Source organism: Seriola dumerili, unplaced genomic scaffold, assembly GCF_002260705.1.
Source record: "Seriola dumerili isolate Sdu_G_001 unplaced genomic scaffold, Sdu_1.0 BDQW01000088.1, whole genome shotgun sequence".
Lineage (NCBI taxonomy): Eukaryota > Metazoa > Chordata > Actinopteri > Carangiformes > Carangidae > Seriola > Seriola dumerili.
The window spans coordinates 12,249,075-12,262,272 of NW_019174343.1; the positions used below are offsets into that span (position 1 = coordinate 12,249,075).

Genomic DNA, 13,198 nt, shown 5'->3' on the forward strand with positions numbered 1-13,198 from the left:
TCCTGGCAAACACATCCAAAGTTAGGCGTGAAGTTAATCTATTTCCTCTTGTTCAGGTTCTATGCACTTTTCTACTAATAATAACGGCTATACAAATTACGCATTTGGACAAAATGATTGTCCACATACGTCTTTATTGTGTGTTATTTTGTCCCCCCTCTTTCAGGGGCTTCACTTCCGTTTCCTTTTCGTCACGGCCACAGAGAGCTCTACAAGACAAGAAATGAATACAACGATACCTGGCTCAGCTCACCCTGCCTACCATTTAACCTGCTTATTGTAACCTGCCGGGCAGACGCCGCTAAACCTTGTGGTTTCCATCTCCGGTTTGGATCAATATGAGCAGTCTGTGTGTGTTTACAGTCAGTGCAGTGAGCTCACTAAGTGCGCAGAGGGTCTTATCTTGGTAGCTAACGTTAGCTCCGCAGAGCTGCTGTGTGTGGCCCGTTCTGGCTGTATCTACGGGACAGGTACTTTTCACTCAGCTAAGGTACCTATAAATCCTCTTGAATTAACCACTGCGTGCAGTATTGTTACAATGGACAGTGTAAAGTTCAACGGCTAAGCTTAGCAAGCAGGTGGTGCTACAAACTCACGGGTGCGTTGCTGATGCGAGGTTACTTTTGCTATCTTACTCGGTAACTACCGTTATCCAAGGCAAAACCTGTGATCCACATGCTCAAATGATAACTTTAAAGCCAAATCTGGAAACATAAGTATTGTCGCTGCTGCCACCAATTTAATGTCATGGGGTACCAGTCTGACATAATCCTTTCTGATGCTCAGATATGTTTGTTTACATCTGTAATGTCTGTAAACACAGCATTGAAACAAGCTGCAGCAGATATGTAGTGCTGTGTGATTGCTAACTGCACCTTGATTCAGGAATATATTCAACTTTCATAAGACGAGAAACACTTAAAATGCAAGTGTTTCTTTCATAAGTCAAACTCTTTGCTTGTTCCCTTTCAGCCACCTGATGCAAGTTTTGTGAAAATGCTTGCATAAAATGTGTGGGTGCAAAATCTAATTTAGGTGATGATAAACTTGATGAATTACATAAATACTAACAATCTATTGTGTTTTTTCACCACAGGCTCAGCACCATGAATCTGTTGCGTCTAGTGTGTCGTCACAAGACAGCCCTGGTCATTGGCACTGTTTGCAGCTTTGCTGTAGTTCTTGTCTTCTTGGCCCGATGTACCTCAGAAACCTTGAAACAGGCCCATCCGGATCCTCCAGGCTTAGCCCCCCAAGCCAATGCCTTGCAATCACGTCCAGAGCAGCATAATCTTCCTTCCACATCTAAAGACTTGTCAGCATTCTTGGTGGTCCTCATCACAACGGGACCTAAGTACACAGAGAGGAGGAGTATCATCCGCAGCACCTGGCTTGCCAAGCGGGACTCAGATGTTCTGGCCATGTTTGTGGTAGGAACTCAGGGGCTTTCCAGTGAGGACCTTCAGAACCTTAACACAGAGCAAGGGCGGCACAAAGACCTGCTCTTACTGCCTGAGTTGCGAGATTCTTATGAGAACTTAACACTCAAACTGCTCCACATGTACTCCTGGCTGGACCAGAATGTGGAGTTCAAGTTCGTCCTCAAAGCAGATGATGACACATTTGCTCGTTTGGACCTCCTTAAAGAGGAGCTGAAGGGGAAAGAGCCCAGCCGGTTGTACTGGGGCTTCTTCTCAGGGAGAGGCCGAGTGAAAACAGCCGGCAAGTGGAGGGAAAGCTCATGGGAGCTCTGTGACTACTACCTGCCCTATGCATTGGGTGGGGGCTACATCCTCTCATCCGACCTGGTACGTTATGTACATCTGAATGCAGGTTACTTCAAGACATGGCAGAGTGAGGATGTGTCACTGGGTGCCTGGCTGGCACCTGTGGATGTTCGGCGGACGCATGACCCACGCTTTGACACAGAGTATAAATCGCGTGGTTGCAACAACAAATATTTGGTTACACATAAGCAGAGCTTGGAGGACATGTTGGAAAAACACCAGACTCTGCAGCGTGACGGCAGGCTCTGCAAGGAGGAAGTCAAGCTGCGACTGTCCTATGTGTATGACTGGAGCGTGCCACCCTCACAGTGTTGCCAAAGGAAGGATGGCATTCCTTAATTTTTGTCTTTTTTACATGGTTGGAATTGGCTTTTGATTTGTATTGTTTGAGTCTGGGAAATTAAGGAATAATGTTTATTGACCAATTCTCCATTGTTACATGATTTAAAGCAATGTGACAGCTACTAGAAATTATTGTGAAAGCCTTAATGTTGTTAGAAAACCTCATTTAAAAAAAAAAAAAAAAATGGCAGCTCCACAGATTGTTTTTTTCCACCCAGACCAGAGGATCTAGATGGAATTTCCACATATTTGAAACTGGGTTTTAATAGTCTCCATGTGAAATCAGACCAGGTCTGGAAAATTCTAGTAGTAGTAAATTATGGAGTGGTTTTTGAGCTAGATTTTGCACAAATTTGGTTTTATAAATCTTTAACAGTCTGTAGAGTCTCCATGTTAATCTTGTCGAGTTTTTTTTCTATCTATACCTGGTTTAATGTGGGTTACGGAATTAGTCAAGTCACCCTTTTTCTGTTTTCACAAATAGAATGGGATTTTAAACAGTGCTACAGCTTTTATTGTGAAGTCGAGTACAAATTTTACAAATTCAAATGATGTACCATTGCCAACGGAGAATTGGTTGAGAAATATTTTCCTTTCAATTTCAAATTAGGAGCCAACTTCCACCTTATGTCCTTTATGACCCACAAACTCCTTTGGTCTTGTTTTTTGGACCCATGATAATGTCAGTGCCCTCCTTACCGCAAGTTTACCACATGGGTGGCCTACTTCTCTCTGTCTGTGCTTCTTCTACTGTACGTCTTGCTAAATATGTTCAAACACTATGAGAAGTTGTAAGTGTAGTAGGTAGCACCGGGAAACACAGACAAGAGTTTCTTACCCTGCCATGATGTCTACATTTTTTTGTGAAAGCATTTTTTTTTTTTTTGTATTTTATTTATTATTAATTTATTCTATAGCAAACACAACACACTGGAGCTGAGTTGTGACAAAAGCACAGTGGATGTGGTTGCTGCTTGTGAGTAGAATTTGTATTTATAAACCCAGTTGGGGGAAATCACATGTATTTCACAAAATTAATGGAGATGAAAAGTTCACTTTTAAATGTAAAACCTTTTGTTTACGGTGGACGACACACAAGGTGTAAGGTGTTTGGAATTGCACAGAATGCGTAAGAGAAAATGGTTGAATGTGATTTATTCAGCAGGCCTTCTTATTAATTTTACTGGAGCCTATGTGAGGAGTCTGTGACGATATTTACATTTCCAAGGCAACAGTCACACTTTAAAGTTTGGTCAGTACATTTACTTTGCAGCGATAAAGTTATTTATGAATGTTTGTTTACAGCACACCACATATTCAGACTGAGTAACCTGATATGAACTACCAGCTGGCACTTGCTCACTTTTTAAACAAGAAACATAAGTCCATGAATCATTATTCAATGATTACTTTTTATTATGTTAGGCTCTTGCCATCTGTGATGTCACTAGCTGAGTCCCAAAACTTGTGAAATACGAACAGCAGCTTTGATCAAAGGGTACGACAGACTGAAGTGTAAACGGTTGAGCAATCCTGCAAAAAGAGCGACATCCATGTTCACTCCTGTGACTGCCTCTCATGTGATTATGTGACTGTTTTCTCACTGTTGTCACTAGCAGATCCTGATTCAAACCAGCTTAAGTTTCAGTGTTTGTTTTTACGTACATTGTCAGCCTCCCTGGATGTTTTATTAAATTTTTTTTTAAATGTATTCCTGGTGCTTATTTTCTCATTCTACATTTTAACAATACTACAAAATACAGCAACCTAACCTTCTATGGCAAGACAATTAAAGAATGTTTCAAGTGCATGCATCTCCACAGCAAGAAAATATTTGAAGCCTTTCACAACTTTACAAGAGACGCTCACAAGTCCACTCCTTTCTGAATTCAAACGATCCATCATGCTTGATTGGTGGTGTTGAAAAGTTGTCTCAAAATAGGATTAATAAATTTATATTTTTCCTTCCTGAAATTCAAATCTTACACTGTAAAACATTTTCTGACAGATTTGGTAAATTTGATCAGTATCTGTGAGAGCTGCAGTTGCCAAATGAAGATGATTCACCTGATGACTAACAATAGCACAGGAACCTGTGTTCCTGTAGCTCTGGTTGTCATGATGAAAAAGCCTGCACATGCTTCAAGGTTTTTCTCACTCGGACAAACTCCGGTGCGTTCTGTAGCCACTCGTTCCTTTTTCTTTCCTCCAGCTCACACTGTAAGAGAGGAAACATCTGTCAATCTAGCTCTAGTTTGGACATCCACCTTAACAAGACTCTTTATTCACAAATATCTGCAGCTCTGCATGCTCACACATACCCAAATGGTAAATAGATCATTACAAATGCCGTTTGTGTGGTTTTCTATCATTTGCTCATACGTACGACTTGTATCCTCTGCTGTCTTGTGCGAAGCTTTGCTTCCAAGTCTGAGGGAGGATGGAGGGCCAGCTCGGCCTGCTTGTGCCTCTCTCTCTGTTTGTTTTCCAGCACACGCTGCAGCTCTGGCTTTATTCTTGGCAGGAGACCACTGAGGACACATAACAAAAATACTAATAGAAGGGTGGATATCTACACTGAGCACAAATAAAATCGCAACACTTTTGTTTTTGCTCCCATTCTTCATTAGTTGAAATAAAAGAGCTAAGACTTTTACTAAGCACACACAAGGCTTCTTTCTGTCAAATGTTTTTCACAATGACATGTTAGTGAACAGCTCTCCTTTGCCAAGATAATCCGTCCACTTGACAGGCGTGGCATATCGAGATGTTGATTACACAGTGCCAGACTAGAGTCAAGCTCAACAGGGTCTTCTTTCTCCGCTGATTCTGCCAAGCCCGTTCCCTTGGCTGTGGTATCAGCATTTTGATATGCTGCACCTGTCAGGTGGATGGATTATCTTGGCAAAGAAGAAGTCCTAATTACCATGGATTTAAACACTTTTATGAACAAAATTTGGGAGGAATATGCCTTCTGTTTGTATAGAAAAAATGTTACATCTTTTATTTCAACTCATGGAAAATGAGAGTAAAAACAGAAGCGTTGTGCTAATATTTTTGTTCAAGATAAGCAACCAAAAATACTATCCTCTCTTGAGTTTTATTTATCTATCAGTGAAGGTAAGCTTAAAATGACACAGTTGCTCATTATAATTCACAAACTTAAATGTAAATTTAAAGTTAAAGATATTCAGTAGTCAGGTGTATTTTAATAGAAACTTGGGCTTGTTCACTGCTTCAAGCACCACAAACCAAACTGTCTGGATTTTATTGTACTTACATGCATTATTTTGTCGTTTTCAGACACAAGAGTGAAAATACTTTCCCCGTGTTGAGAGATTAGCAGTGATCTCTAGAGAAGTGTTGCACCTTTGACTCAAACAGTCTTAAATACCATCTAAGCATGTTGCTTATCCCCGGCCGCAGCCCCGGTCAGCAGGACTGGGGAAGCCCAAGAGGATTCTCTGACTGAGGCAGGAGACAAATAAAACGCTGATCTGGAGAACTTTCTGCTGGCAGTTTCAACTTGCCTTTAACTACACACCAGTCCGAGAAGATGTCACATGGAAAAACTTGGAAATCTCAGATTACTAAAATACGGTCACACTAGAAAACAAAGTTTTATACGTAGAGTCAAGGTATTACACTTTTGTTACAGTTGATGTCCCTTGACTGGTATTACATTAACGTGTACACGAATCAGCGTGTAGCTGCAGCCTATGTGACCTGATCATATAGCAGCAGGTACAGAGCTCAGTGTTTTCTCACCATCTGTGGCAGAAGAGCAGCTCTTGGTGAAGGGCTCTGTGTTGGTGAGAAGCCAGGACAGGATTTGGCAGCTTCTTGGGTTTGATGAGGTCACCACCCTCCTGTTGTTGAGTCTCAATCACCTGGCAAGGTTGGACCATCCAGCAGTGATGTCTGTCTGACACACATAAAGAAAGGCCAGCTCACGTAGTCACATATCACAGTCAGTGTTATGTGGGTAGAACTGCTGTTGGTAGGAAAATGTTCATAATAGTGGCTTTTATTCACCAAAGCAAGATTAACTTCTACTGTTTGATTTTTATCTTACCACTTCTGTTTCGAAGAGCCATTTTTTGTGACACCTGAATAAACAGAAGGCAGGTAAGTCTTCTCCATTTGCAAAATGAGTTTTGAAAATTAAAATGACAGACAGACCACACAGACCATTCTGCCGACCCACCAACAAACAAATGAAACATTTTGTCAAAAAATCTCAACTTGGAATTTTGAATCTTGAAATACTCACATCCACACAAAAATACAAATCGTCACAGTTTTCAAAATAGCTATAAAGAATTGTACTCTACATAATCAATATTTTCCATGGATGAAAAGAGGATTTTTGATTGTATTTATTTTAGCCTCATCAAGGAAATTACAAAATAAACTCTCCATAAAAATCTAAACTGACCATGGGTTTTGAAACCTCAAATTATGTCTTTTGATGTGTGTCTTTTGGCTCAGTGAGAAACTGCTGCAGTTTAGTTAGTTTCTCAGATAGTCAGTAAGGTCGTAATGGGCACATATAAATTATAGGTATTAAGGTAAGATTTAATAAAAACCTTTTAAGATTGTTTTAACTTAGCGTTTACTAGCAGGATCAAAAATTATGATTATAGGCAAGGAATTTTTGAATGAGGCCCAATGTGGATCTTCTATCCTTTGAAATCTGAGCCAGAACAGAGGCACAGGCAACTCAAACCTGGTCAGTGAGAATAATGTTTTTTCTTATGTAGCCTATTTGTGATTAAACAAATCATCATTTTATTCATTCACACATAAAAGTGATAATAAAACAATCTTACCTGTGTGCAGTAGTAGAGACGCATTGTTGAGTAGAGAGATGTTTTAAAGTCCGTGTTTGCAGAAACAAGTGCAGGAGGAGAAGAAGAGCTCACTGCTGGTACACAGCAAGCTGCAGTTATAGCAAGGCTGATCTGAACAGGTGTGCCACTCTGTCCTGTGATCAAATCTTATTAACTGTCTTACGACTCTTTGTTCCCTTGAGCAGGTGAAACTTCTGTTGTCTCAGACGCAGGAACAACATATGGAGGGATTAGGATCATGTAATGTGAAGATTAGGATAATGCAATATAGAAAGAAAAAAACAAAACAAATATGGCTTTTGTATCTCTGCTTTGTGAATCCAGTTGTTATCACAGTCACAGAGGGGAGAAAGGTACAGTCCACATTCACATCAAATTCTACTTTTGTGTTAAATCTATGACCACATTGTGCACATTGTATGAATCCTGTATATTTTTTCTTCAATGTAGAGTTACATACTACTGTCCAGCTGTCTTCAAATTATATTTCAGTAGGAAGAATTGACAGAAACAGAAGATAAGTAACATTTTCATGGTCCTGAAGTGAAGTCAGGTCAGTGAAGCAAATGTAAACAAATGAACACAACAAATCTGAATTATATGAAAACATTGAACAGACAATTTCAGTCCTGCAGCAACATATTGAATTGAAATGTAGAGATATATATGAATGAAGTGAAAATGAGGATGCTTCAAACATCAACAGTGAATTTGATTGTGTTGCCAAAAATGTGCAGAACTGAAAATATGCATATCAATGCATATGTGATATACAGTATAACAGATATAAATATGTAATGTACAAATATATCAATGAAGTTAATATGAGCAGAATGTAGGTTTAAGAATATGCATTACATAACTCATGTGACAAAGTCTGTACAGATGTTTGTTATGTTGTATTTATGCATGCAGGTATCATGTCATGACAGAAGCAGTTAATTTTCAGCCTGAACATAATATAGGTGTGCATCTTAGTCTAACCAGTGGGTTTGAAACAATTTATAAGAAATGGTAGGCTACTTTTTTCAAGTCACAAAAGAGAAAAGAAGCTGTAACCTAAAGTTGAAACATGCTGAAAGTCTAGATTTGTGAGTTTTCCTCCAGCAATGACTACAGCGCATACACACAGTATGACAGACATACTGTCTGATATTTACTGAAACATACTGTAAACTGCATAGGCTAACCTTTTATTGGATAGTCTGGAGCAAATTATTCAGCAAAAAAAGGTGGTTTGCCACCTGGGTCTTCAGGTACACTGATTCAGTACCGTCTTGACTGGCTGAGACTGGGGCTGTTTGGACAGACAGCACTCTGCAGTGACGGGTGGCTGCCTGCACAAATTGCTCCATGATGCACCTGCAGGGAATGAGGTGAAGGTGGCTGTATAGTGGTGTCAGTTCAAAGCAGTGCGGGTGGAAGCTCAGATTAATCCTCCTCCTTCCCTCTGCTGTAGTGCCTAAGGTGTGTCCAGGTGTAGAGCTGCAGCAGAGCCAGCATTTTCCCCCACTTTGTTAATCCTGCCTTTGTCCTCCTTCTACCATAGCTGCTGCCTCCATGCCACCCTACTGCAGAGAGGAGTGTGTTGGCCACATCCTGAATGAAATGTTGTGAGCAATGGAAGACCTGAGTGCCACTTTTGCCATCTTATGTGCACCATGTCTTCATTTGTGTGTTTCTGACTCATTATAGATGATGACTATGTCATGGACATGCTACAAGGTTTACTAGGGACAATTCAGTTTATCATTTTCCAAATATGTCTTTGTTTTGCTGTCTTGGTTGTGTTGCATGAAGTATATTTTATGGGAAAGTTCCCAACAATGAAGGAAATTCGATACACTCAATCATAGCATAGGGCTACTGTACTGGCATGGATGGATTGCTGAACAGGCCAGAGCCTCCATGTGAAGTGGCCATTGTTTGAAAGACACAAAATGACAACAAAGAGGTGCAAAACAATCCCAAAGAGAGGCAAAACAACTACAGGGACTCAAAACAACTACAAGGGATTCAGAACAACTACATAGACACGCAAAAGAATCTTAAAGAGACACAAAACAACCATAAAAATACAGAGCAATTGAAAAGGGATGCAGAACAACTACATAGAAATAGAAAATGTGCATGAAGAGACACAAAACAACTACAAAGAGACACTTTCACACTGGTGGTTACCTGTCTGTGGCCAAGGGCGCATTTTCTCATAATCCACCCATGTGTGGCCAACAGGCTGAGATGACACTTAAAAACAAATTTATGGAAAGAGTACGTTGAAATGTGCAAATTTAAATATGTGGGGTCACATGGGTGAGGTAGAGGGAGCTGTAAATCATACATTCCAGTAGGTGGCAGTAATACTAGCTGGACAACAACAAACATAAAATGTAGAAGAAGAATGTAAACCAGTGAAACCGGAAATGTCAACCGAGTGACTGCGAAGTAGACTGTATTATATCTCCACTTTATTATTCAAGATGGATTGCTAATTTAAAGGAAGAAACAGTCATATAGCATCGTCAAATAGCAAACTGCGAATATGACAAATGGTAGGTCAACTGTGTTGCGAAACTAGCCAAGAAGTGTCGGCAGCAGAACAGGTCATTTAAGTTAGACTACTTCTAGCAAAGGAGGCTAAAGCTAGGTTAGCTGTAGACGTGGCCCTGGGCAGCACTGTCAGTCTGTTAGCACCAAAACTGATTTTTCTTTACTAATTTCAACTGTGTTGTATTGCTTCTTTGTTACAATTACAAATTCACTGTACAGTTTGCCGTCCACAGTGAAAAGCTCTAAGTGCTGGACACATCGTATTTTTTTACTGTCTACAAAGCAACTTGCTAACTAGCATCGATTAAGGTATTTAGCTTAAAAATCCAGGTAGCTACAGTCATTGGATCGAACAAGTCAAGACAAACCTGTAAGCATTTTATTCATCTTAGTTCTTAAAATATCTAACTTATTTTGAGCTCGTTCACTGCTGATGTGGTTACATGAACAGAGGTTATTAATGCTGCTGTATCTGCAAGCACCACTGGACTTGCAGAGTCTACAACACAGTTTGTACATGTAGGTTAAAGGTAAAATCCACATCAAGGCAAAGTGTATATGTTGCTGTATGAGTGACTTCACACAGTAGAGGCAATGTCAGACAAAACAGCATAAAAACAATACCTCACCGTCAAACCTGGACGTCAGAGCAACGACATACATTATATGGTGACAGGTTGTGCAGATGTGTCCATGTGAATTCACCATGAGTGTTGATAAAGTGTCTTTTAGCAGTTGCTCGGTTTTTCACTGTTTGTGGTGCAGCAGTATTTATTTCTACAATGAGGCTTTTTAAAATTCACAAACAGTGAAAAAACACAAAACTAATCTGTGGAGTATTACTGCAAGAATGGGTGAATGCTATTCTATGGTGTGTTATTCACAACCAACTGTTATCAGGATGCTTTTAGATTCACAGATGCTAAGTTAATGTGGACTAGTGCATGTAAACTCCCACATGTTTTCATAATCAGGAGAGATCTATTGTTGTGATTGTTGTTTTGTCTCATTTAATTCAGCTAACAGATGTTGTGTACTGTTAATAAGTCGAATAAGCTAAGTGAACAGCCAACTGGTATGTAAGACGGATTGATTGATATTATCCTTTCCTCTTCCGTAGTGTACTCGTTCGATGGCATCCTGGTGTTTGGGCTGCTGTTCATCTGCACTTGTGCATACCTCAAAAAGGTGCCTCGACTCAACAACTGGCTACTGTCAGAGAAGAAAGGAGTGTGGGGCGTTTTCTACAAAGGTAGATGAATAAATTGACAAGATGCTGATTGAACACACACCTACACAAAATGTCCTGGTACAGTAGACGGCAATCTAAGAACTAATTTTGAGTAAACATGAAATGTTATTATATTATACAGCCATTGCAATATGTACAGTTGTATGCAAAGGTTTGTGTCCCCCTGGGTAAATTGCATATATGGCTTATTTTGTTTAGAACTAAATGCAACCCCTGCAGCAAACAAACATTTCCATCAAATATTAATGCACTGTTTCTTGTGGATTAAAATAATAATGATAATGTTAGCACATGTGTTGCTGTTGGCCCTGTACTCCAATACAATGGAAACTTAAATGAAACAGTGACTATGAGTAGGGTTTGGAGATTTGACTTGATATTTTGATAAAAATCCACTTACGTATACCATGAGAGAGGACTTTATATCTGTTGCCCACTCACCCCAACTTTAATCTCTGTCATTAATTTTATTGTCACTTGGAGAGAATTGCTCATCAGTACTTAAAGTAACTCATTGATACACATCTGTTTATATTTGCTATTCTACCCTTGTTCCATATGTTTGTAATTTACCTGTGGTTTTCTTCATTCATCCTCTTGATCCTCCATCTCTTTTCTCAGCTGCAGTAATTGGGACGCGGCTCCACATTGCTGTGGCGGTTTCCTGTCTGGCTATGGCTTTCTATATCGTCTTCTTGAAATGATAGTCAGACTGGACTGGAAAGGACTGGACGGGTGCAGGGTGGGGACGGACTCATCTCAGTGGTCATGTACTAATCCTTGTTGCGGGACACTTCTAGGATTAAGTGACCGATGAAACCCCATTGCCCTGTGGACCCATGTGAGAAATACCCAGTGGTGCCCCCTTCTGGTGACTGGGTACATAACTGCTCCCTTAATAATGTGTGTTCACTACAGACAAGAAGGGCATCCTGAATCTACTCCACAGTTATTACAGAGGAGAGAGGCTGTTTGGTTACATGGTATCATTCTGTAGTTGGCTAATGCTGTTTATTGTCTCCATCCACACCCCATGATTATTTATAATGAAGGATGCAGGATCGAATGGCAGCGTGTGCATTATACCTTGTACCTGTACACAACCTAAAGTTAGCCTAGCTGTATATATTTGGAAAAAATATGACCAATAGAGATTTGCCAGAGGTTATGTCTGATCAAACTGAAAATTGATCAATACTGCTTGCTCCCAGCTATGCTATTTTTTCTGTATCACTTCTTCTGTCAAAGGTGGAGGGGAAGATAAACAAAGCTAATATATGAAGATGTTCTTGTATACACTATACATTACTTTTTTGGATCTCTTAACCTTTCTTAACAGTGCTGTTTGGCATCTCCTACATTTTCTTTAGGTTTGAAATACACATTTTATACGGATATGTATGTTTTATTTACTTTGACATCTAATACTAGATAACATGTTTTGAATGAATGTCATAAATAGTTATAAACTTGGAATTTAAGTCCCCAGGGAGTCAAAGTTCAATTGCAATTGTAAAGTGTCACAGAGAGAAGAGTAATAACTTTAAAAGAGACGTATATCAACATGTTGTGAAAATTGGATGGCTATATCAGACTTGACTGAAGATTTAAATGCAATGCCAAATAGGGATGGTGCTTCTTATGGCATCTAAATTGCATACTGTTACTCTGCGTTTAATTCTGCCACCTTATTTTTTATTACTAAAATAATTAAATTGTTTTGGGAGGGAATGTGATGCAATTTTGAGTAAAACCTTGATCAGACAATTTCTGTGTTTGTTGTCTTTATAAAACAAATGTTAGGTTTCAAGTGACATATAGTGCCTATGCAATGTATAGTCCCTATAATGTTTTTCATCTTGTATTGGTTTACAACCTTGAATCACAGTGGATGGAATTTTGAATCAACAGAAGACACACAAAAAAGTAAAAACATCCTCCAAATCAATCCAAAGTACAAATCTGAAATAATTGCATTGAGCCTATGGTATTTTGGTAGGTCTTTATCAGCTTTGAAGATCTGGACAGTGCAATTTTGCTCCAATTCTTCTATGCTTGAGGTCTGGACTCTGATTTTGGTTGGTCCTAGTCTCTTTTCAAAAGCAATCTATATGCAGCTTTGACTTCATATTTGGTGTTGTTATCTAGCTTTAAAATAAAGCATCTCTCAACAGCTCATCACAGGTTTTCCTCTAAGATTTCTCTGTATTTTGCTGCATTCATCCTCCCCTCACAGCCCCTGCAGGGCCTGCTGCAGAAAAATCCCAGAGAAATCCCCACAGCATGGTCCGGCCCCCCACCATGAGTCATAGTGGACATTCTGTATTTCTGCTGATGTGCAGTGTTGGGCTTCCACCAGACACATCATGTAGCATAAAGGTCAAAAATATTTTGGTCCTACCAGGATATAAAAT

The 13,198-nt window shown here is 39.6% G+C and overlaps 3 protein-coding genes across 4 annotated transcripts; 2 read left to right on the forward strand and 1 right to left on the reverse strand.

Annotated features, from left to right (window-relative positions):
* The first annotated feature begins 210 nt into the window (after positions 1 to 210).
* b3galt6 (beta-1,3-galactosyltransferase 6) lies at positions 211 to 2,322 on the forward strand. Of its 2 annotated transcripts, none has more exons than XM_022745391.1 (2): positions 211 to 490; positions 1,097 to 2,322. In XM_022745391.1, the coding sequence occupies exon 2, from the start codon at positions 1,107 to 1,109 to the stop codon at positions 2,124 to 2,126; it is 1,020 nt and encodes a 339-aa protein (XP_022601112.1). In that variant the 5' UTR covers positions 211 to 490; positions 1,097 to 1,106; the 3' UTR covers positions 2,127 to 2,322. The 2 variants fall into 2 exon arrangements, with proteins under 2 accessions (XP_022601112.1, XP_022601113.1); XM_022745392.1 differs by having other exon boundaries at positions 211 to 470.
* A 1,708-nt stretch (positions 2,323 to 4,030) lies between these two features.
* LOC111221821 (protein FAM107B-like) lies at positions 4,031 to 7,004 on the reverse strand. Its single transcript, XM_022745394.1, has 4 exons — positions 6,962 to 7,004; positions 5,898 to 6,054; positions 4,516 to 4,660; positions 4,031 to 4,347 (listed from the first exon to the last, which is right to left on the reverse strand). The coding sequence occupies exons 2-4, from the start codon at positions 6,035 to 6,037 to the stop codon at positions 4,246 to 4,248; spliced, it is 387 nt and encodes a 128-aa protein (XP_022601115.1). The 5' UTR covers positions 6,038 to 6,054; positions 6,962 to 7,004; the 3' UTR covers positions 4,031 to 4,245.
* A 2,401-nt stretch (positions 7,005 to 9,405) lies between these two features.
* tmem167b (transmembrane protein 167B) lies at positions 9,406 to 12,551 on the forward strand. Its single transcript, XM_022745614.1, has 3 exons — positions 9,406 to 9,534; positions 10,653 to 10,784; positions 11,406 to 12,551. The coding sequence occupies exons 1-3, from the start codon at positions 9,525 to 9,527 to the stop codon at positions 11,486 to 11,488; spliced, it is 225 nt and encodes a 74-aa protein (XP_022601335.1). The 5' UTR covers positions 9,406 to 9,524; the 3' UTR covers positions 11,489 to 12,551.
* The last annotated feature ends 647 nt before the right edge of the window (positions 12,552 to 13,198 follow it).